The sequence below is a fragment of the Lipophrys pholis genome (genome assembly GCF_963383615.2).
Source record: "Lipophrys pholis genome assembly, chromosome: 19".
Classification (NCBI taxonomy): Eukaryota; Metazoa; Chordata; class Actinopteri; order Blenniiformes; family Blenniidae; genus Lipophrys; species Lipophrys pholis.
This window is the reverse complement of record NC_137647.1, coordinates 3,995,631-4,021,412: the sequence shown is the minus strand read 5'-3', so window position 1 is coordinate 4,021,412 and position 25,782 is coordinate 3,995,631. Positions and strand designations below refer to the sequence as shown.

Below are 25,782 nucleotides of genomic sequence, written 5' to 3'. Positions count from 1 at the left end.
TTTTGACGTAATCCTTAAAAGCCTTTGAAATCCTGAACCAGAATCCGGCTCTGGATCGCCTTCGAAATTTATCGGATTCCTCCACGGCCTAATATCGATCTGCGGTCCAAGTTTTGACAAACTCCGAGCAGTAGTTTTGACGTAATCTTGCTAAACAGACACATAAATATACGCCGATGATGTTATTCCGTTCTCGGCGGACGTAGTTATAGCAAATAATGTGAGGTAAATGATTCTGTTTGAGTAATCTTAGTGAATTTGCTGTATGGAAGTGGTGAGAACCGTTTACCTAAGATGACACTGGTGGATAAATATTTTCACAGTCTCACAGAAAACGACCCAAATGTCTCAACAAACATGCTGGAACTATTTTTTTCTTCCTGTATAATTTCTTACATTTACTGTTCTTCTGGTAAAACTACTTAAACGTCTCGGATTTGATTGACATTTTAAGAACCCAAACACATTGTGTATAACCTTCCCTATAATCTATCAGCTAACCAAAGAGCAACTGCTGCGGAAGTTTCCATGACGACAGGTGAACGACACCCATCACTGTGGTAGTGGAGGCTGACGGAGGCAGCAGTAGGTGGAGGTGGCAGTGGCTCACCCATATCTATGGGGGGGGGGCTTCAGCCTCGGCTCGGCGTTCGCGCTGGTCACAGGTTCGATTCCCGCCAGGCTTTACCGCTACACACCAAACTGAGTGACGTCGGTTTCAGGCCGGTGGTCAGAGTCCAGGCGGGACTGTGAGCTCATGGAGCTTCAAGGTGAAACAGACTCAGACTCTCAAACTGCTGCAGGACTCCAACTGCGAGCTCACACCCATCGTTTTAAATCTGATTTCATTTTGATTTCACACTGATTTCAGTCCGATTTCACTGATTTCACTCTGATTCGATGGATTCTACTCTGACAGATTTTCCTCTTATAAGTTTTACATCTGATCAAATTTTGATTTCACACTGATAAATTTAACTCTGATTTCACTCTGAAATGGATAGATTTCATAGTGATACATTTCCTGCTGATTTTATTATTTCGACTTTGATTTTACAGTTTTGATTTTGATTTCACTCTGATTCCAGTCCATTTTCACCCTGATGGAATTCATTCTGATTCCATTGGTTACACTCTGATTTTACACAGACTTCACGTTGATTTTATTCCCATTCGACTAATTAATCTGATTTCACCCTGATAGATTTAGTTGATTCGACTATGATTGTACAGAGATTTCATTTTGATTTCAAACCAAATTAAAATCTGATTTCACCGATTCCACATTGACAGATCTCACTCTGGTCGTGTGTAGTTGACCTGTTGGAGATGATTTCTTGTTGTTTTCATTCAGACACAGAAGTCGTCTCGACACGATAATGAAGCAGCAGTTTCTTCTCGTTTCTCTGAAACACTTTTCACTCTTTGCTCTCTGATCTTCTCACTCTGGATTCTCTTCGGATTTCACTGTGTTTACTTTTATTCCCAGAATGTTTGAGAGGCCGTCACCACTCCAGGTCCCCAGGAGGTCCAGTAGAGTCTTAATGCTCCATATTTATGGATCCTTCAGTAGAGCATTACTCATCTTTCTCCATCCGTCACTTCTACTCTTTCTTTCTCCTCTCCTCCCTCATCCCTCCATCATCCCTCCATCTATAATCATCCCTCCATCTAGAATCCCTCCATTATCCCTCCATCTAGAATCCCTCCATATATAATAATCCCTCCATCTAGAATCCCTCCATCATCCCTCCATATATAATCATCCCTCCATCTTGAATCCCTCCTTCATCCCTCCATATATAATCCCTCCATTTATAGTCCTCCATCATCCCTCCATCCATAATCCCTCCATCACCCCTTCATCTGTAATCCCTTCATCAGACCTCTATCATCTCTCCATCTATAATCCTCCATCACCCCTCCATCTATAATCCCTCTATCATCCATCCATCTATAATTCCTTCATCATTCCTCCATCTGCCATCTTTTCATCCTTTATTTCTTCCCCATCACTCCCTCCTGTTACTTCCCTCATCCCTCCATCTCTCCTCTCCCTTTCTGTCAGTTTCTCCTCATCCCCTCCTCTTCCTCTCTTCATCCATCAGTTCACCCCGCTTCTGCTCACTCCCTCCATCCTCCGTGTGTGAAACAGAGACCAGACTTTCTTCTTCTCTTTCCACTATCGTCCTTCCTTCTGCTGATGCCGACAGATGTTTCCTCTGTATCATGTAACAGCAGCTCTGTAGTAATGAGGGTTTTTTTACGTAATCCTCCACTTCACTGTGACGCTGCCCCCCCACTGTGTGTGTGTGTGTGTGTGTGTGTTTGTGAGGCCTGCAGTGATGATTTTAACATTAATATTGCAGGTGTGCAGATCTTTTTTACTCCAATAGATTCATTAAGCAGCTACAGAGACTTTTAGTCTGAACATCAAACAAACAAACAAATTAAGTCATATTTGTCTGTCCTAAATTCTTTGAAAGTGAAAGTCAAGTGGGCTTCAAACAAAAACAGAAATGTCTCATCATCTTGTTTGACTGAGTTCTGCTGAATCAGACCCATTGGTAAGAAAAGGAGGGTCCAACTCTGCCTACTGGAGTTCTGAAGGAAACGTTTATTCAACAGAAAACGTTTTCTGAAAAGTCTCGTTGAGGTTCATTAATGCTCGACATTAAATATTCGTCCGGATCTGGTTCATGAGGGAAGTGACACAGCTCCTATGCAAAGGTTTTCTGAATGCTTAAACAGGGAAAACGCAACTTTTTGGAAGCTCTCAGCACGACAAACGTAGTAAATAGTATTTCTGAAAGTGTGTGAGTAGAGCACCAAGAACAATCCATGATTCACAGTGCTGGTGAGCTCTTCTCCAGCAAAGTGAACATTAACATTTACTACACCATCATCTGCATAGGAGGAGACACATTTCTTACAGACAGATGCTGACGGGACCGATGTCCTGAAAGGAGCTGACATGTTTATGTCCTACTCTTCACAGCACCTACTAGTGGCCTGACATGCAAAGTACAGTCCTACCTCGATTATCCAGATCTGCACTGTGCATCACATGATAACTGTCTGAGGTCAGGTGACCCAGACCAGGTCCCAGATTTTAGCCGCGAGTTGTTATAGAACAGTTGTGCCAAAACTTCTTTTGCACCACAGATCGGTTTAAAGCAACATAAGTTCTCCGAGGTCCGGCAGGACGGTGTATCAAAGCCTGAACGAGGCCTTAACAATGTATGGATAAAAAAAAACTGACCGAGTGAAGTGCAGGAAAAGTGACCAATACAACCCAATGCAGACTAATGGAAATTGAAATATACATAAAAAAAAAAAGTTTATGATTTACAACATTGTCTTGCCATCATATTTAATATCCAGACACACAATAAAGTGTGTCTGCCCAACACTGTCTGGATATTCGCTGTAGGACTGTACATCACCTTTAGCGATTCTGGTGTTTCCGTGTCATTTTCAAAGCATTGTAGTAGAACCGGGAAAGAATCGCAAAATCAAAGCTGATTTTGGTCGGTTTAAAGGAGGCCTACAGGTTGCTGGTTGATTCTGTCATTGTCTGCGATTTCCCTCATTACAATGCCAGAGGAAGGATTTTTCATGTGAGAAACTCGATGCCGCCTCCATGTTTGTTTTTATTAAAACAACTTGTTGTGTTATCAGGGACTGTTGACTCCTGTTGACAGATGCCCCCTAGCGGAGGTGGAGGGTAATGTCCATGCATAAAGGACATGTAGAGGCGCAAGAAATAGAGAAAAATATGATTGTAATCAACCCAAATAATGTGTGTGTGTGTGTAGGTGTATGTGTGTTCAGGTGGAGGCCTGCAGGGTCTCACCTGTGAGGAGGTCACATGACTCACCTGACAGTCAGAGAGGCGTTTGTTTAGAGTGCTGGCGTGCCCCAGACGGACGGTGACGTGTTTCATTAATGAGAGCAGCAGATGGACGAGTGTGTGCTTGTTTGGCTGTATTTACACAGATACGACACACAACACACATATACACGCGCTAAACACACACTAAACACACACTAAACACATATGTGTGTTTGTGGCCTTGTTTTCTATATTTATGGGAACCGAATCCTGATGGTGCACTGACCTCACATTATCTTGTGTGTGGGTGTGTCTGTGTGTGTGTGTGTGTGAGTGTGTGTGTGTGTCTGTCTGTCTAAGGAGAAGATGATGAAGAAGGATGTATTACCGCATGTAGACAATACATGTTTTTAATTCTACAGCTCTAACAATAAATGGCCCTCTTTACACGGAGGATGTGACTTTGTGAAGGTGACCTGTTTGTCTTTACCCACTTTTAATGTTCCGCTCATACAGTGAACACTTTTTCACAAAAACACACTGAACACAAAGAAGTGAGTCTGTCAGCTGCTGGAGTCAGAAAATATATCCAACTTCTGAAATGAAATATAAATTGTAAAAAAAAAGTCATATAAATATAAGAAAATAAGAGAGAACAGAAACAGTAGTAAGTGTGGATGAGTAAGTGTCCTCACAGAGACAGTTAAACACCATGGTCCTCACATCCACAGCAGGACTCACACACTCCATTTAACACAAACACACAAGTGACCAAAAATATAAACGTCATATCTAAGTAAACATTTTTATGTCCTTAGATGAAAATCAAACTCCCTCTTTGTAAATGTGTAGTTTTAAAGGGCACCTGAACACTATTGTTGTGTTTTTTGGGGGTTCGTTTACATGACAACGGCGCTCGGAGTTACTGAAAACAAAACCGTTTGAAAAGTGCAACTTTCCCAAGGTGGTGTATTTCAAAAATGCTCCGCCTCCATGGAAATAGGGGGAAAACAACTTTTCTGAAACGCTGCTACTGCCAATGTGCACCGCGGCCATAGTAAATACTTCTTCTGGACATGCTCAGTCGATCGACAATAACAACAATGTTCACCTCCCAGAGTGTTTACGTGTAAACGAACATCTTTTTTCACAACCTTTCCGTGTCAACATGAAACGTTTCTAAAACTAAAACACAAAAATGACACATTCTCCCTTGAAGCATTGTCGTGTAAAACGGGCGTCACTGTCTACTGCACTTTTTAAAAAGAAAATTCAGTTTACATCTGATGCCTGTGAGTAATCAGATTACTGGAAAAGTCACATCTGGCGTGTTCACTTCAGAACTGTGACGATGGAAAACCTGCTTTGTTACAGTTTGTACATACGGGGTGATTCCAGATTCAAACTTCCTGCAATTTTCAAAAACAACTTTTTGTTAAATGTGGTTTAAAAGCTGCAGCGTTAGCGTTAGCTTCAGTGTTAGCCGCTCTAATGTAGGAGCCAGTGTGGGATGTTGGTCTCACTCACGGCGTCGAGGGTTTCCATGTCGCTCCTGAAGCGGCTCTTTGTGAACTTTCTGCTGCCGTGCGTCATGTTTGTTGTGTTTCGGTCGCCTGTGCAGCTGTAAACGAAGAAAATAGACCCCAGCGACGTGTATACAAGCACAGAGACGAGGTGGTACTTGGCATTTCTCATCATCGGATTATAACTGTGATCACACCACATTATGCATGATCACCAGAGTAATCAGATTACTCCAGAAATGTGACGACGATCAGATTGCCGGTGTGCATGTAAACAGTCTCAGGGAGAATTAAATGCTTCTAAAATTGTTAAACACTCACACACACACACACACACACACACACACACACACACACACACGCACACGCACACACATACACCGAGCGCTCTGCTGACCTAACAGTCCTGTGTGTGGGCTGATTGGTTGGAGGAGGCAGGTCATGTGATTTATGGTGGCGTCTCCATTTAATGGTCCTGTTATCGTTCCTGTGTGTGTGTGTGTCTGTGTGTGTGTGTGTGTGTCTGTGTGTGTGTGCGTGTCTGTGTGTGTGTGCGTGTGTGTGTCCTCATGTATTATATATGCTCCCCTCCCCCACAGCTCAGCCAGCAGCCTCAGAAGAGCAGCACACATCCTCCTCTTCATCCTCCCCTTCATCTGCCTCTTCGTCATCTTTGTCATCCTCTTCATCCTCCGAACCTGGAAGACTTGACTGTTCAGCCACGGCCAACCAGAGAGCAGTTTATTAGGCCAATGGGCTGCTGGGAAACAGATTTAACGAGATGAAGGGCGAAGGCCAAATTCTTCCACATCTCCGTTTCTCAATCGATGCCATCACAGGCTGATGGGAAATGTGGGCGGGGCTGTGATGTCACGCTGATGTCACGAGTCAGTCCGCTGAGTTTCCCGTCAGACGCCGTTAAAGCTGATTCCAGGAGCCGCGTTTCTCTGCTCTGCTCGGCGAAACATCAAAGTAAAGCAAAGTAACAAGTAACACTTCCACTGTCAGTTCATCTGGGGAGTAGCAGCCGCACATCATCCACTGATGGCGCCTCCCGCAGGCCACACATGGACTCAACACGCAGGATTTCAGATGAGTGTTTCAGTGTGAGTGGAAACCAACAGGTGTGTGAGCAGGTGAACTTTCAGGTTCTGATCTCTGGAGACCTTGTTCTTGGCAACAATGAGAAACGTCTGAGCCAGCATGAACGTCTGACTGAGAGTCTGACACACACACACACACACACACACACACACACACACACACACACACACACACACACACACACACACACACACACACACACACACACACACACACACACACACACACACCGCACACAGAGCGTCTGTCGGCTTTCTTTGCGTCTATAAATAAACAGTCAGTTTGGATTTTCATCGCTCAAATGCCAGAGGGACGAACCGGCTGAATAAAGAGACAAGAAAAGGACGAGCAGGAAGGAGGTGGGGTCTTTATAGGGTCCAGTAATGGATGTGGGAGAGGAGGAGGAGGAAGAGGAGGAGGAGGAGATGAGGTGAAGGTGAAACGGACCCATGAAGCCACTCAAGTCCTTAAAACGTTTGAGTGACCGAGTGAAAACACGCCGAGACAAAAAGTGCTGCGTTGAATGCAGGGTCTCGTCTGTCCCCGCAGGTTAAAAATAAACATAACAGAGGCTGCAGTTCCTTAATACACCGGCTCAACACTGCCACACGATGCACAGGAGGGGTATTACACCCACGTTACACACCGCAGCTTCATTGGAGAAAACACACTAAAACAGACTTAAGTGCGCTGGAAGAGAAGGAAACGGTGAAGTGTGGCGAGGATCTGAACCTCGGTAAAGTCAACAAATATGTGAACACACTGTGGACGGTGGGAGGGAACTGGAGTTTCTGAAAAACTCGGGAAGAACACACGGGGGGGAACATGAAAACTCCACACAGAAAGAACCCTGGCCAGATTTCAAATATCACACACTTCATATATCGCTATGGAACTGTTCTATATCCACTGGGAGCAGCTTGTCCACACTAAAAATAATTGTCTTTACATAAAGTCCCAGCGTCTGAGAAAAAAAAAAGTCCCAGGAACTATAAAAAACTAAAGTCTGTATGTATTTGACGGCGCTTATCATCTGTAAGTGAGGTCAGAACACTTTGGGACACAGAGACTTCACCTCCATCCAGGTGAAGCTGCTCTGACCTTTGACCCCAACATGAAGAGCTGCACCGTCTTTTCCTTCTCTCACACAGACATGCTGATTGTCAACAGGCACTATGTGGTGTAGCTGGTTGTTCTGAAATTGGTTGTTGGGCAGCAAGTTGTGTAGTATTGTATAGACGGTTGTTGTGGAGTTAACCGATGTGTTGTCAGTTATTTTATAGCTGGTTGCTCTGGAGCTGGTTGTCATGTGCCTGCACCGCCTGCACCGCCTGCGAGTCGTTTCGTGCGTATTTTAGATTTGTGTTTGTCCGGGCACGGTGCGTTCAGGTGCCGTCAGGCTCCGACTCAGGAGCGTCTCTGAAGGTGAACTCAGCTCGAGCGGCGATGCCTCTCACTGAGCACAGATGGACTCTGGGTAGAGCCAGAGCTCCCAGTGGATTGTGGGTAATGCGGCTCGCTGCTGGCATGGCTTACTGCACACACACACACACACATACACACACACACACACACACAGTTACAGTGTGTTTATTCATGCATAGAGACATACACATACACACACACTGTAACATTGAGTGTATTCATGCATACACACACACACACACACACACACACACACACACACACACACAGCTAGCAGCAGAACACAGTGTGACACCTGAGGTCAACGTCCTGATTTAAGTCTGCATGACAAGAGGGGGGGGGGGGGGAGGGGCAAATACACATCAAGGAAAGAAACAGCCCCCAAAAAAAAGAAGAAAAAAAAAGAAATCACTATTTCAAAATAATCTTTTCCTCATTTAATCAAATTAATTCTAATATCCTTCACAATTTAATCCCAAAAATGCTCATTAAGACCTGATGTCCTCAAGGTGCTGAGGAGGCTCCTCCAGTAAACAGGAGTCAAACAGAGCGGTTACAGTTACAGTCACACAGGAACTGTCAATCAGACAGGCAGAACCGAAATGACCCGATGACATTAAACATCTCACAGCCGGCGCGCCTGCAACAGTGTCACAGATGGAAATGTCTTTCCATTCCCTTGCTTCTCCTGAGATGCGTGTTCCTTCAGCTTTTCAACAGAAACGTGTTTAAATGAGCGGCGTGTTCCAGCCGGAATCGTTCCTTTTCACAGGTTTTAAAATTGTGTGAGGTTTTGATGTCCACTGACTCAGAGGTGCATTTGACGTGTTTGGGTCCGCGCGTGTTTTGCGACGTTCCTCTGCAGATATTTGATCGCATTCACAGCAGCAGCCTCGCCGTCCTCGCTCCCCTCCCCCACCCTCCATCACCCATCCGCCGCCTGTTCCTCCCCTCCCCCACTACATCCTCCCATCGTCTTCATCTCCGTCCTGCTTCCAGCCTCCATGGCAGGGAGCGGCCCCCGTGATCACTGAGAGGGCCCAAAAAAATAATAAATAAATATACAAATCCCCTCCTCTACCACGGCGCCGAAATGTCAAGTGAACCGATCTTAATGAGAATGTCTCTGGTTTGAACCGTTTCATATGTTGTTCCTTGAAATGAAGGAGACGTCAGCTGATCTTCGTCCTCCATCAACATCCAGATTAGAAGACTTTAGGAATGGAGTCTGGCGTCCAGGCCGACTGAAGGACACAAACACACATGTTGTCCTGTGTCCTGTGTGTTTATTGTGTGGTTGTTTTGTGACTGTTGTGTGTGTGTGTCCTGTTATTGTGGAGTTATTTTATAATCATTGTGTGGTGATTGTGAGGTTATTTTATGATCATTGTGTGGTTGTTTTACTCTTACTGTGTGGTAATTTTATCATTTTTGTGTTGCGGTTGTGAGGTTAATTAATTATTGTTGAGTGACTGCTTCACTATTGTTGTGCGGTTATTGTTTTTTTTTTTTTAATAATTGTTGCTTCAGTTTTGGATACACTTTCTAAAAAATTATTAAATATTCTTCTCCCATCAATTGTGACCTTTGACATCTTATATATATTTATATATGTGTGTGTGTGCGAGCGAGCGAGCGAGTGTGTCTGATTTGTAAGGTTTTTAAATTTCTATTCTATTGAGAATCAAATGTGACTGATCGTATCTTTTATTATTTTTTAAAATTTAAACTGATGTTACTTCTACAGTTCAATAATGTGATATATTTGAGGTCGTATTGAGCATCTTCTTTGTGGTTCTGGAGTGTGTGTGGGATCAGTTGGTCGTGTGAAGGTCGGCGAGTCCTCTGCTGTCACATCCGGAGGACGAGCCCTGCGATGCCTTCAGGGACCGTCTGAGTCAGAGCCGCTCGCACAGCGAGCCACAGAAACGAGCAAAAAAAAAAAAAAAAAACCCAGGAGAAACGTCCTCCTTCGCTCAGTGAAGAAATTCAATTATCAAAATACACAGATGCTCTTCTGATATCTGATCGTCAAGTCCTCTCGGTCATTTTCAAGACGTGAGCTTTCAATCATTTTTTATATTTAGTAAACGCCAGTCTCAAAATTCAGTTAAATAAAATTAATGTGACTGTGATATTTTAATGGCTCGTGAAACAAAATCTGTCAATTTTTAGGAGCTTAAACTTAACTGCTAACCTCAGCAACAAAAAACCCGAACAGGTGTTTCACCGTGGTAGGCCCTGTCAAACCCTGGTAAACCCTGTCAAACCCTGGTAGACCCTGTCAGATCCTGGTAGGCCCTGTCAAACCCTGGTAAACCCTGTCAAACCCTGGTAGACCCTGGTAGACCCTGTCAGATCCTGGTAAACCCTGTCAAACCCTGGTAGACCTTGTCAGATCCTGGTAGACCCTGTCAGACCCTGTTCAGGTCATCTCCAGTTGGATCAAAACCAAGGCGAATCCTTCACGGGCTCCAGATGTACTTCAGTGTCCCAGTTGATGTGAAACAATCGAGCGCAGCACCAGGGGCGGGACACCTGTCACAGGTGAAATATGTCCCATCAGGCCGTGCGTTAGGCCGGGTGTTTGCGCTCTGACAGGCAACACAAAGACGAGCGCCGCTCCGAGGGTCAGACGGAGGCAGCCGATTGGTGGACGGAGGAGCCCCCACCTTATCAGCTGAGAGCAGACCCAGCTTTGTCTCGAGGCTCCTCCCCTCGTGGACACGGTTCCCTGGACACACCCAGTGCCCAACGACCCGCACAGATTGGACATATGGTTCACCCAATCAGCTTTCAGAGTTCAGTGCACCACCTGTAGCGGCAGCCTGACTCTGGATCCTGGTTCCTCCTGGTTTTTCCTGGATTCCTGCAGGATCATCTTGGTTTCCACCGTTTTGTTGCTATTTTGCACCGTCACTTTTCTTATTTTTAGCTCTTTTACTTTGTAGAGTTCTGTTGCTGGTCTGTGTGTGTGATGCTGGTCTTTGGGGCAGAGTGGGACTTGGTGGATTTGATCCTTCAGGGACTCAAACTGCAGCACTGTGTCCTCCTCTCTGCTTGTGACCCTGTGCGAGTCTCCTCTGCAGTCACTGTGACGCAGGGTGAGGAGGACGGGGGGGGGGGGGGGGGGGTGATGGAGGGGAGAGAGACGCCTGTAAATAAACCCTGAACTGCAACTCGACGCAGCAGTTTCTGTCGCCTTCAGTGTAAAGAGCAAAATTCACAGAAATCGTACAGAGGCTCAGTTCAGATATTCAAATAACTGCAGATTTCCGGTTCAGCTTGCTTTTAATTGATTTACATACATTTAAACTAGTTTCAAGTGGTTTGTACCAATTGTTTAGTGATTACTAAAGACTGCAAGGCGCGCTACTTATTGTGCGATTTTAACAATCTTATAAGTTCATGGCGAGCCAGCCTGTACGACACGAATATAATAAACTTTGAGTATGAAATGAAATTTGCTGTGTGCAGATTGCACGATGAAAACAAGCTGAATCTCAGCCGATGACGACATGAGTCGACGTGATTGTGCAAGAATAAAACATCACAAGTCTGCACCACTAATCCACTAAACAGGAAGTAGGAAACATAAACGATCCTTCGCCCCTGTGGCATTTATGTTTTACGCCCGACTCTTTTGTTGACACGTTTTTGCCGTTGTCGCCGCAGCGCGTCCGTTTGCGTTCAGTCATTTCGTCGTTTCTATTGCTTAGTTAGTTGATGCAGGTCACGGCGGCAGTCGACATCTCCACAGATTTCTGACACCATCAAGAGTTCTATCGCAGGTTGTCTTTGGTCGCAAGACAATAACGACGACCGTCATCGAACCGCTCGCAGTGCGACGGAGGAACACAAAGATTTTGCCACGATTCTCTCACGATTGTTATCATTCGTCCAGGACGGCGTGCAGCGGGTATAACAGGAAGTGCTTTCACAGATCTTCAGTGTGGATTTCACTGGCTTTGGTTCGTCTCGGCTGGTTTGACAGATTGGTTGGTTTGGACACAGACTTTGGTTGATTTAAGTAGAGATTAGATTAATCGGTCGATTTTGTCACATTGTGATTGCTTTGGATGAAATCTCGTTAGATTTTGGTTGATTTTCCCACTCTTTGATGGCGCTCCTGCAGCCTCACACTGCTGTGAGGACGACTGAGGCTTCTCATGCTGTGAGACTCCGGAGAGGCTGCTTCCTGTTTTGTCTTGTCGTTCCTCCGAGCTCAGACTTCATAGGAAACGTCAGCGATCTTTCTCCTGACGATCATGATTATTAGTTCATTCACCAATCAGCTGTCCTGAATGTTAAAAAAGTCTCTTCATCACACAACTTTTCATTTGTTTTAATCCGTTTCTGTGTGTGTGTGTGTGTGTGTGTGTGTGTGTGTGTGTGTGTGTGTGTGTGTGTGTGTGTGTGTGTGTGTGTGTGTGTGTGTGTGTGTGTGTGTGTGTGTGTGTGTGTGTGTGTGTCAGTGCAAACTAACACTCTGGTTGTGTGTTTACAGGCTAAGGACAGTGACGATGATGAGGAGGTGGTGCAGGTGGACAGGGACCACTTCATGGATGAGTTCTTTGAGCAGGTGAGTGTCTGTCTGTCTGTCTCTCTCTCTCTCTCTCTCTCTCTCATATAAACACACACACAAGAGCCACATCGCTGTGGTAAAACCACATATCAGACAAATATTATTGTATTAGAGTTCTCTGCTGCAACCTCTTCTGAAAGAATATGGTTTTCAAAAGTGTTCACAGATTGTGTTTTTCAGAAGTGTTTGTTTTCACACATACGTAACTGAGTCTATGTTCTGGTTCTAGTGAGTGAATCTTGTTTTATTTTATTGTAATGTTGCCTGAGAGCCTAAAAACCATGACTCACTAATGTTGAATTTAAAGGGGTCATATTATCGAGCTGTTCAACACTTTCACATGGTCTTGTTGCTCCAAAAACCTTGTATTCAAAGTTTATTTCCCCCAAATTCAGCTTCTCCTTGATTTTCCTCCATTTGAATATTGAATCATAGGAGCTGCATTCAGAATCTGCTGTGTCTGTGTGAGCTGGACTGGCTCCGCCCACACATGCCCATCTTGGGAAGAGGAGGAAGTACTTCCTCTCGTGGTGCCATGTGCCAGAGCAGGGCTGTTTAATTGTGGGAGGAGTCAAAGGGAGGGCGTACCTTGATTGGGATTGGCTAAACCCCCGATGACACTATATAGGGTTTGATTTCTGATTGGCTGGTTGGAGCAACACACTTTTTAAAAACTGAAACAAGCCAGGGAGAGAGAGGACAGACTGTCTTCACTTCTGGGGCGTCATTCCAGGTATGGGGACGATTAGTACTGTTGAAGAACCTTTAGAAAGTGAATTTTGCTTGGTATGGCCCCTTTAAATCATGTACAGTGTCTATGTGTGGTTATGCTGTGTTAAGCCTCGTTGTGTGTGTTCAGGTGGAGGAGATCCGAGGCTGTATAGAGAAGCTGTCGGAGGATGTGGAGCAGGTCAAGAAGCAGCACAGCGCCATCCTGGCCGCACCCAACCCTGACGAAAGTAAGTCTCTCTCACGCACACACACACACACGCACACACACACACACACACACGCACACGCACACGCACACGCACACGCACACGCACACGCACAAACTCAATGTTGAATAGTGTAAGAAACCTTCAGTATGTCGACCTCAGACCTTTGAGTGAAACCTGATCCTGTTAGTGCCTGTGATGAGTCTCCGAGGAAAACGCTGGCGTGCTGCCATCCATCATGCTGTTGTGTGTGTGTGTGTGTGTGTGTGTGTGTGTGTGTGTGTGTGTGTGTGTGTGTGTGTGTGTGTGTGTGTGCTTGTGGTTTGTGTGTGTGCATATTGGGGGGGATGTGGGGGCACGTCATGACTCAGCAACAATGAGTCAATGTCACCATTGAGGCTTCAAGCCAAGTCTGTCAGACAGAGCAGACAGTCCCCACCCCCCTCCACCCTCAACCTCATCAGACCTCAGGTGGAGCCGAGACTTGTTGGACTTTTTTGGAGCTGCTTCATGGCCAGCAGGTTCCAGCAGGTGGTGTAAGTTCAGTCGTATCAGAAGGTTCGATAAGTTCAGGATGTTCAGCATGTGTTCGGTAAGTGCAGTACATTTAGGTTCTTTCCACACGAGCCAAAACGATCTTTTTTCTACCCGTCATTCTTGAAATTTTTTTTTATAAAAAAATCCCCTTCCACACGTCACTATGAAAACATATGGCAGGCCTTTAGGTGGCGATGTAACTCAGCGACACAGAAACACACCAAAAACAGAGAAGACGACACGGAGCATGAAAAAAAAAAATGGAATCCTCATATTAGGGAAATCCAACATACGGCGTTATTAAACATTAAATCAGTAGCTTCTGCAGCGCGACCTGGAGCATGTAGTCCGCCATTGTTGTTGTTGAGTGACGTTGTGGAGAGGGCAGCGTGGTTATCGGGTCGAGAGGCGGGCCAATGACACTGTTTTCCCCAAATGTGCAATTTGTCTTTTGTCTTTGTCCATCTCAAAGCCGAGGTGGCGTTTTAAAATGTCTCCACTCTGGAACCAGGTGTTAAAGAAAAACAGTTGTCAGGCTCACGCTGCCCTATTATCAGATTATCGGCTAAAAGCGATGCGGTTACGCGAAACGGCGTTCTCGTGTGGACAGGGCCTGAGGAAGATGAGTCACGTCCGTAGGTTCAGTGAGGTATAGGCGATAGGTTGACTGGGTTTAGTTAAGTTCAGTAGTTTCAGTTCAGTTCAGGAGAATCAAAAGGTCCGGTACGTTCAGGAGGTTCATCATTCAGGTTTTAAATGTCCTTTGTTTTTGTTTTCTCTGCTTGTTTTTCTCTTTTGTTCTTGCATGACCATTGATTTTTTTTCTTTTTCTGTTTCTTTCTTTTGCTTCCTCTTGTTTTACTGTTCATGTCCTGACTCCTCCCCATCTGACCCCGCCCTCCAATTGACTCCACTCCCCTACACCACCCCTCTCTGACTCCTCCCCTCTCTGACTCCGCCCCTCCACTCCCTGACCCCGCCCCCTGTGTTTCCTCCTGCATGCTGCTGTGGCGTCTGTAATCTGCATGAAGTCAAACCTCTGAGGAGACGGAGATATTCTGACGACACTTCTCTGTAAGTTTACGTAGAAAATACAACGTTGAAGCGCCGCCAGGTTCTTTAAAGCTCCGACCACACAAGCATGAGCCCCTGTTCGTGTTTCGCTTTGTGAAACGTTATGTTCTCAGACTTTTCATTTAATTCACGTCAAATAAAAGTTTTTCAGGACACTTATTGACCCATGCGGTAACACGCTACTGCCACCAGATGTCACTGTGATCACAGAAGGAGCATTTCCGCCTATTTTTGTTATTTTATTTTATTTATTTATTTGTTAAATAAAGTAAAACGCTCCTTGGGAAATAAAGAGTGTTTGTCATTCAGCTAATCCCACGATAGGGAGACACACCTCCGGGTAGTCTTGTGTATTGATGAATTTGTCGACTTTTACTTGTATTTCATGTTTTGATCGATAAGGAAGTCGTTGTTGCTGTTGTTGTATCTAATTATGCCAGACTCATCACATACACCAGGTAATCAATAGACACACACACTCACACACACACACACACAGGACAGCGGTGAATGCATGGTCCATGGTATGTGTGAAAGTCCCCACAAAATAAAAACACTGTGGTGCAGTGAAACGTGGGGAAAAAAATGTGAGACAAACTAGAGAATTCCCAGAAAGCGAACAAGGCCGCGGCTTGTTGAACGTAAAGAAACATAAAGTTCACTCGGTCTCCTCGGGGTGTCCGACATGTGGCTCAAATCCGGACGCAACAGGGTCCAACTCTGCCCGTGGGACGACTGAGTGAAGGTCACAACAACAGACGCCAGCACTGACAGATAAATGATGAGCATTAGCATCAGAGCAAACTGAGACTGTGAGTTTGGGAAAAGTTTTACGCGAACGGCGGCAGAGATGCGGAGTCCTGACACACTCCTGCTAACGTTACCCTGAAGAGAAAAAACGAAAATCAAAAAGTACAACCAGTACAGCACGCAGCTCTCACAGCACAAGTACAGAGACCAGTACTGCTCTACACTCCCTGAGAACCTCTCACAAGACACGGTCGTAAGGCTTCTCCAAATATACTGAAGACATGCAGACTGGATTGGAACCGCCGCCCCAGTGTGAAACTGTACCCGAGGTCCAGCGATACTATAGAGAGTCCCAACAGCCTCTGTTGGAATCGAACTGTGAAACATTGCTGCATGTTAGCATCACGTGATAAAATCCACAGGAGTAAGATTTTGGGTGGTGGAGGGTGGAGGGGGTGGGGGTTGTCATATGGTGACTCAGAAGGAGGAGGAGGAGGAGGCGGAGGAGGAGGAGGAGTGGTGGCACTGCAGCACTCGTAAATCTGACTGCACTGCTGCAGCTGCACCACACCTTCTACTGCACCTCCTGTCACTGCTCCTCGTACCCCTTCTGTCACTGCACCTCCTTCTCCTCCTCCTCCTCCTCCTCCGATCTCTACACCTCCTCCTCCTATCCCTCCTCTTATCACTGCTCCTGTTGGGTTCCAGAATAAGGGACCAGAAACAAATACAGATTTACCCGTTCCCATCTCAGTCTGTCGATCTCAGTTTCTTACACAGCACCGTTTAATAATATCGCCCAGCCTTTATTTTCCACATCAATAAAGCAGATTTCAATTATTCAACCCAACTCCAATTCATATATGCACCAATCGGAGTTGCATGTTCTCCCTGCGTGTGCGTTGATTTCCTCCGTTTCCCCCCCCACAGTCCAAAAACATGCATGTGAGGTTAATCAGTGACCCTAAATTGCCCCTAGATGTGACTGTGGATGTGTGTGGAACCCTGGGCAGGATTAAGCACCATGTTGCTTTTCACTTTAGGCATCGACAACAAGTTGTAGACGGTCCCTTAATCGTGCTGAGTCTGCGATATTTACTGGCTTCTGAAATATATAAACAAACAACAAGTTTTAACAAGTTGAAAATTATAGAAAAAATCAATTGAAATCTCTGCCCTCGTGACTCGTTTTACACGCAGACCTCATGTGACACACCGTGACGTCATCAAGAGTAAACTCTGGAAAAACTAATCAACTTTTTTTTTTCTCCTTAAAAACAAAAACAACTCCACTAAACACTCGACATCAAAAACATGTAGGCCACACGGGACCTTTTATAGACACAGTTTGGATTTAAATACACAGAACTGACCTGTAAAAGGTGGATAAACAAACAGCTTCTGAGGATCAGCAGGGTAGGCGTGTCCTCCCTCATCAGTCCCCACAGCAACAACAATCACACAAAGGTTCCCCCCACCACCACCGCCTCACCTCTTGATGGGACGGATTGTAAATCATCTTAACAAAACATTTGATGGTGGTGAAGCATGAAATGAAAAATAATTAATTCGAACACTGCAACTAAATACACGTGGTGACAAAATACGACAAAACACATAAAATATGATGCAAATTGCAGAATAAAAATGATGAATCGGGCAGTAACATGCTTGGCCAAGTTTGTCATTCATAGAAATTTGATTTTAAAGTCGATCCCCGACTTTAATTTATCTTTTTAATGATTTCAAATTGTATTGCAACTCATTAAAACTATAAAAACTAGTAAAGCAGAGCCCTTATTCACAATCTTTAAGACATTTCAAACTAACATATTTAGTGAGCCATGTTTATTGATTTTTTTTTTCATGTTATATGCAACTTAAATTTCTTATTAAAATCAATGTGTTTGTTGATAATCAGAGAACTGTTTTGCTGCTTTCTTGCTTTATTTCCTTCTTTTAGGATGTAAATGCAAAGAATTCCATTATGATGATATTTTTGTTGACTTTATTAATTGAGGAACATGTGCAATGTTTGTTCTTTTCAACTTCAATAATGTATATTGAAGGGAAAAACCTCCTCCTGTGATTATCAGTGCACCTCCTACATCCCTTCCTACTGCTGCTACTTAAAGCTGTGGATCTGACAGTGAAGTGGGTGTGTCTTATGGAGAAGGGGTATTGACATGCACCATATAAAGTGTTTTCATTCTAAAAAAAAATAAAATTAAATAAATAATAATAATAATAATCATTTAATATTGTAAATCTGTCACTTTCTGTACCAAACTTTGCTGCTTTTCCTCCGTGCAGAGACCAAGCAGGAGTTGGAGGACCTCACAGCTGACATCAAGAAGACAGCCAATAAAGTTCGCTCAAAATTAAAAGGTAAGACATTTGGTCCGTCTGCTCAAGATTTCCACACAATCTGAACGACTGTGGACAGTTTTTATTCCTTTTTGTTTTTTCTTTAATCTGAGGCCAGTTAAAGCCTCAAACAGGAAAACATTGAAAAACACACAGATTTATATACACACAGTTGTGGTCTGGAGTCACATGCTGTATTTCAGCCCGTGGACCAGACCTGAACTTTACAAGCAGCGACTGGAGACTTGAACCCTTTGACTCGATCTTCATCACGGAACAGTTCATTTTCATATTTCCTGTATCAAATTAACCATCTGAATTTGCAGGACCAATCACGAGATTTATGTATATATACAACACATATACTCTAAGCACACATATACACGTACACATTTATACACACACACTGAACTACACACTTCCACATACAAACAGAGCGGGCGCAGCAGTGTTGGCTTATTGTTAAGGTTCAAGGACATTGCTGCTTTAATGTTAACAGCCAGAGGATGGGCCACACACACACACACACACACACACACACACACACACACACACACACACACACACACACACACACACACACACACACACACACACACACACACACACACACACACACACACACACACACACACACACACACACAATATATTCAGTCTGAGAGCGATGTTGGAGATGAAGCTATAATTGGAATCCCCATGAGGTGACAACCAGTGTTATTGTACACACACACACACACACACACACACACACACACACACACACACACACACAGTCTATGTACTGTGCGTGTGACGAGATGTACGTAGTTCTTGCTTAGCTACAATATGCTCATGAACACAAGCGCAGGCACATATTTGTGCGCCACCCAACAGACATTTGCCCCCACAACGTCCGCCAGACCAGTCCCCACACGTAGTGGAAAATGTTATATAAGCACATTTTTCATGATGTCACCATCACACGACACCAGGACTGACCTGCAGCTGGTTACCATGGTAACCACACACAGGTTAGAGAGACACACTCACCAACGCAAATACATTAGTAATGATGCACACATACACGCGCACTATTACATAGAATGATCAACAAATACAATCATCGACTTAGACAATTATGCTCTAATGTGCAGTAACACGCAATTTCCTCCCACACTGCAATGCACACTGCGACGCACACGTACATAAAACGAAAATGTGGAATATATTGTGAAATCACGCAGTCCGTACACGAAGAAGGTTTGACTGTGAAAAAGAGTATTTCTGCAGCAGAGTTGTAGAGTTTTTTGTTCACAAGAGAGAGGACTTCCTGTGACACAGCAGTCCTTCCTGGTGGGAGGAGTCTGTAAATGAAGGTGGACCAGGACGCCGTGGAGGACTGATAGACGCTGATCACAGATGGACTGAATTACATCAGTAATTCAAGAAATTCAAGAAACATTCCTGTGTGATGTCGGAGTAACTTTCTCTCTCTCTCTCTCTCTCTCTCTCTCTCTCTCTCTCTCTCTCTCTCTCTCTCTCTCTCTCTCTCTCTCTCTCTCTCTCTCTCTCTTTCTCTCTCTCTCTCTCTGTGCAGCAATCGAGCAGAGCATCGAGCAGGAGGAGGGTCTCAACAGATCATCAGCGGACCTCCGAATCCGTAAGACACAGGTCAGACATCGGCCGTCAGTCAGCTGACAGCTACTGGGAATATTTGCAGTTACCTACCTAGTTACTGCAGATGAAAAGTAACTACCTGTGGCTCGGTTGGTAGTGGTCATTTCTCAATTGGACCGTTGAAAATTCGATTCTTTGAGCAAGGCACTGAATCTCAGAAATGCTCCAATGTATGGACTGCGCGCTTTGCATGGCAGGTGCCTCCATTGGTGTGTGAATGTGTGTTTGTGTATGTGTGTGTGTGTGTGTGAGAATGGGTGAATGTGATTACTTGTTAAGTTTCTGTATGAATAATTGTCACACATTCATTGAGCAGGAAAGAGACTCTGCAACCGTTTTCAGCCACGAGAGAAAGCCCATTGAGACTGAAGCAACTGCAACAAATTTTTTTCATAAAAGTAATCAGTTACAAAGTCCTTGCTGATGAAAGTAGTTATAGTTACATGGTAACTAGTTACAACACTGCTGATCAGGGAGAATTGAAATGACCCGGTGACATTAAACATCTCCCAGTGTGAGGGATCGTCTGTGGCTTCATAGTTAGTTTGAAGGTCAGGAACCGCTACAGAATGTCTCTTCATCCAGTCTGCTGCCACCTGGTGGACCAGAGGAGAAGTGCAGCAGTCACACACACCCATGTCTGTACTCAGTTTGCCATCACACTAAGGTGTAACTGCACCTGGCTCTTAAAGGAGAAGTGCGGTTAATTTGACTTCACGAAAAAAACACATTTTAGAATATATTCCACACGTTCTTCTTTCAAATTACCTTAAAAAAAATAAAAATAAACGTTCACTGTGAGAATGAGAGGGTGGTGAAGCTGTTTGCTCACACGTCGTCCCATCCACGTGTTTTCTCGCAGCACTCGACGCTGTCACGTAAGTTTGTGGAGGTGATGACTGAGTACAACACCACGCAGTCCAAGTACCGCGACCGCTGCAAGGACCGTATCCAGAGACAGCTGGAGATCAGTGAGTCCACAACACGCCAACGACACGTCTTACTCACACGTTGTAATCGTAGTTGTAGCTCGTAATTCCAGTTGACCTGCTTTGATTTCTTGGTGTGAGTGTGTTCAGATGATATCAGGTGAGGTCAGCGGTACTCTCGCTGAGATCTGATGACGCACCATGTGACCGTTTTCCGTGCTCCTCTCTGTTTCCTGTCCGCAGCTGGAAGAACCACCACCAACGAGGAGCTGGAGGACATGTTGGAGAGTGGCAAACTGGCCATCTTCACCGATGATGTAAGCACCGCACCTGAGTCACATGTTAACCTGCGCCATTTGACATCCCAAATGGCCTGGAGGTGCGCTGATACATCAAGTGAAGACAGTCATTGTCACTAACACAATAGCGGGGTGAGGAGACGAGCTTTTACTCTGAAGGAGACGCTTTTACGTCCTTTCAAATTAAAAGCTCTGGTCTCCGCGGGCGCCGGTGAGGTTTGTGACGTAACTGAACACCGGCTGTCAATCTGAGCTCCTCTGGCTGAAGACACGCCCACCTGGGATGTCACAGAGGGTCAGTGTGAGGCAGGTTCACAGCAGGTATTCACTTCCTCTCAGAGCAGGTGAGTCCACACATCTGCTCCCATGCACGTTTTCAACCAACGCTCTTTTCGTAGCAGCTCACCGGACGACGACGTGGAGTTGGCAGTGTGATGCTAACGTTTGTAGCTGGATGACGACTGCTACTTCGCAGTGTGGCGCTGACGTCTGTAGCTCTCCCCCTTTGCAGATCAAGATGGACTCTCAAATGACCAAACAGGCTCTGAATGAGATCGAGACCCGACACACTGAGATCATCAAGCTGGAAAACAGCATCCGCGAGCTGCATGACATGTTTGTCGACATGGCCATGCTGGTGGAGAGTCAGGTACGTCTGTGCCGCGTCTCCCGTTGCCAGTTTGCCGGCAGTTTACCCGAGTGTGTGTTGAATCTTGCCGTGTGTCCCAGGGAGAGATGATCGACAGAATTGAGTACAACGTGGAGCACTCTGTCGACTACGTGGAGCGAGCCGTCTCAGACACCAAGAAGGCCGTCAAATACCAGAGCCAGGCCCGCAAGGTAACGTCACCGAATCGCAGCGTCGCCGAACTCGCAGACTGATGAGGCGTTCAAGGCGTGCAGGAACTTTCATGTTCTCCTGCACACAGCTGATGGCGTGCTGGGACTCTGCGGCGTTTTGGCCTCGTTTGAACTCTCATTAACTGAGTTCGTACAGTTTTTACTCGATTCATTAAAAAAAAAGAAGAAGCTACATAAAGGATAGAGATTAGCAGACTGAGAGTGACGACTCGGCTGCGCTCAGGGTTCAGGCAACACGGCAGCACTTCCGGGATTAAAAACGGCTCACGGAGCTGCAACGTAATTTGATTCAATCAAGCGCGTCCATGTCTCTGACGGTTTGTCCAAAAAGCTGATTTGCAGTCACGTTGGTAAAGGCAGCTAATAATGCTAATAAAGCACAAATCATTAAAAATGTTCATTTCTGTTCAGCTTCTAACTTCACAACATCACAAACACGTGAAAATTGAGCAGCATGTGCAGCACGAGTGTCTGACGCTTCCGGTCAAAGAATGACAGTGACTCAGCACTTTCACTATGGGTCGCGAAATGGCATGAAACTTATTGGTAGTGTTCATTTTCCAGTTACGCATTTGCATTAATAGTTACCAGTACTTCTCCAATAAAGTGCACATTCACTACGCCATCGTCTGGATCATATGTATAAATTATGCCGAGCGGTTTTCTTTGGCGTGCTCCCTCGTCTTCCTGGCCCATCATCGTCTCTCTCTGTTCATCTTCTCTCCTGCAGAAGAAGATCATGATCATCATCTGCTGCGTCATCCTCGGCGTAGTCCTGGCGTCGTCCATCGGCGGCACGCTGGGCTTTTAAGACGCTCCGCCCCTGCCGCCGCGATGACCGACGCCGACCGACCGTCCGACCGACAGCCAGCAGAGAAAAGAAACACCGACGACGACGACAACAACAACACAAAAACTTGAAATACAGATGCAAGACAGAAAAACCAATCAGCTAGGAAGAGATAAGGAAGCAATCACAGATCAGAGGAAAGAGCAGGGAACGGGCGGGGCTCCAAAACTAAGAATAAAAACACCATCACATTATAGCTGACGTAACTATACCGCATATACAAAAAGAGGGTACAAAGAAACCTATTTATTAAACATGTACATGTAAATGTATTGAACATATGAAGCAACACTTGGGTTAGCTACCTGTACAAACGTAGAATCCCACATTCACTTGTTTGTTTGTTTTGCCTTGTTTCTTATTTTTTAAACCGTTTCTTCCGTTTGTTCGGGAGTCTCCGAAGACGGCCACGGCGACAGCTGCTGGGCGGGAAGCCTTCTGAGCTCTCAGCTCCACGGCCAAAAAAGTTCCACAATGTTCCGGAGCTTTCTGGAACATTCGGGAACGTCGCCCGGGCTCCGTCAGAACCCCGTCTGTCCCCTGTTTCCCGGGAGGGAGTGGCCAACCATCAGCACCATCAGCCGCCTCTTTACACCCCCTGTCGTTGGTTGCTTGCTCCGGTCCCTTAACACCCAGTCAGCCCGTCAGAGGGGGAACTGCCGCAGCCAGTCAGCTGGTTGGACGCTGCAGCGTGGCAGGTTTCCACCACAACAACCTCCTCTTCCTGTAACAGCGATCCAACCAAAGAGCAGGGGGGGAGGAGCTCTGGTCATCCTGCTGAGTCTGATTGGCCAGTGGCGGTGACTGGCAGGGGACACGCGGGCAGGGCGGGAGGTCGGCGGGTTTCAGGAGGGAGGAGACGGACAGTTAATCTATGCAGTTTAGATAAAAAAAAATTGTAAGACAAAAAATGAACAGACAACTCGTCCCGCCTCCCCGAGCTGAGGCAGCCGATGAGCAGCGAGGCCGTCGAAGCTGCTCTGCAGATTCTCCAAAATGAAGCAACACCTTAAAAAGTAACGAAAAAGGAAATAAAACAGAACGAGAGAAACCAACAAACAAGCGAGACGGGCAGCAAAAAGAAAACGACAAAAAAATAAAAAATACACTGGTTGCCGTGGTAACCCGCCTGTCGCTGTGATATCTTAGCTTTTTTTAAATTTTATTTTAAATGTTAGTTTTTTTGATGGGGACCGTTTGTTGCTTCGTTGTTTCCGTGGTGCTGCTGTTGTGATGCGCGCGCGACGTGTCGGCCTGGCATCATCTCGCTCTTTCTCCCCTTCGTTAACCCGCCTGCGTGGATTTTTTCTCCGTGAAGCCGGAACATGTTACACATTCACGCTCACCGCACGCCATGTTAAGCTTCTCCCCGAACACACACACACACACCCGCCCCCTGTTGCACACGTTAGCGTTAGCATGCCGTAGTGTTTTGTGTTTGGTGTCGATTGTGTAGCAGCTGCTTGTTGGTGATTGGTCACCAGATTTGTAGTCGTTTCGAGTCAGTGATGATATTTTTTGCCAAACTATTTACAACTTATCGGAGGGAAATCTTGTCACTTTCCAGGCTGTCTCTAAAGAACCAAACTGTTGTTTGGAAGGATGCGTGATCCTTCGCGTGGATTCCTCGAAAATGAGACAAAATAAATGCTTCATACATCGGAAGTTTGTTGTCAGTGTTGATCTTCTGTTGAAAAGCAACGACGTGACTGCGAGCTGACGACCGCCGGTGGTCTCATGCTCCTCGGATTGGTTCCACTTTCGGAGTCGTGACTTCTTTGTGTTTTTTAATTTTTTTGTCTTGATTCAACAACTGGTCGTTCGAACCTCGTGCGTACGACTCGACCGAGCATTGCCGCGAGACTCACGTCACGACTCTGACGTCTCGTGGACCGCGGGCTTGTTGTCGGAGGGCGAGTTCTGCGCTGAGGCTCTGTGATACGGAGGATTCTCCGCCTCTGTTGAGGCCTTCGCAGCCAGATGACAACCACGACAGGCCGCCTGCGGCTCCGTGAAGCCGCTCCGCGGGGGGTGGGGGGAAGCAATAAGACGAGCACGGCTCGTCACAGTCGGCATGGTCAGCTCTCGATGCCTGCGACTGAAAAACAATACAAACAATATTTTAGCTCTGTGTTGGAGACAAGCTTTGATTTCCCAAAACCAAAACTTGACTTGTATGTTCACCAAAGCGTAACGACCCCAAGTACCCCACCCCACCCCACCCCGCCCACCACCACCACCACCACCACCACCCAGGCCCCGCCCACTAACTGTATAAGCCAACAAGCATTAGCTGGACCTGTCATAGATTTAAAGTTTCATTAGCGGGTCTCAGATCCAGAGAATTTGTTGGTTTCACATTTTCTCGGCACAGAATTTTCACATCTCTAAACCAAAAAAATACTTTTCATATCAAGGATTCAATCCGACTACGACCAACAGAGGGCGTATTCTGCTGCTGTGACATTAAAGGAAACGTGATACCCTCAGTTATACGTTTCTCTGTTTGTCGATTGGGCCGCCCTCCCACCAGCCTGCTGCTTCGCTGTCATTATTACTATGACCACTTGAGGGCACTGCTCCAACGAAATCAATCAATAAATGTTGACTTTATGGGAGTTTGAGAAAACGTGAAAGTTCAATGACTTCCTGGATTCCTTGACTGGTGTTAATGATTAATACAAATAGAATATAAATCAGCTTATTTCAACACACGCGTAGAGTTTTCGTGACATCCGAAGTTTTTTTCGTTGATGAAGTCAGAAGTCTACGCTAACCGTCTGTAGCTCCGCCTTCTTTCACATTCACCATGTTCGGCTTCACGTGCATGACGGTGCAGGCGTCTCGTTGGCGTCCCGGTGGCGTCCTGGTTGCGTCCCGGTGGCGGTGGTCTTGCGATGGACAGGCAGCGGCGGCGGCGGTTGCACCAGCCAGCTTGTTGACGCCGCCTTTTTGTTGAGTGTGTGTGTGTATGGTTGTTTTTGGGGTTTTTTCAGTTTCCTTCCAGAACACGTACAAACATGGCGAACTCGTTGAGGCATGAACGG

General features: G+C 45.7%; 1 protein-coding gene across 1 annotated transcript in view; it reads left to right on the top strand.

Moving 5' to 3' along the window:
• The window catches only part of LOC308124418 (syntaxin-1B), a 28,453-nt gene extending 3,324 nt beyond the window's left edge, over positions 1 to 25,129 (top strand). Inside the window, exons 2-10 of the mRNA XM_080487383.1 lie at positions 12,395 to 12,469; positions 13,332 to 13,431; positions 18,085 to 18,159; positions 19,717 to 19,790; positions 20,659 to 20,767; positions 20,969 to 21,042; positions 21,536 to 21,673; positions 21,754 to 21,864; positions 22,616 to 25,129. Coding sequence (XP_080343509.1) covers positions 12,395 to 12,469; positions 13,332 to 13,431; positions 18,085 to 18,159; positions 19,717 to 19,790; positions 20,659 to 20,767; positions 20,969 to 21,042; positions 21,536 to 21,673; positions 21,754 to 21,864; positions 22,616 to 22,696 — 837 coding nt within the window. The 3' untranslated portion in view covers positions 22,697 to 25,129. The remainder of the gene's footprint in view (positions 1 to 12,394; positions 12,470 to 13,331; positions 13,432 to 18,084; positions 18,160 to 19,716; positions 19,791 to 20,658; positions 20,768 to 20,968; positions 21,043 to 21,535; positions 21,674 to 21,753; positions 21,865 to 22,615) is intronic.
• Positions 25,130 to 25,782: the final 653 nt, after the last annotated feature.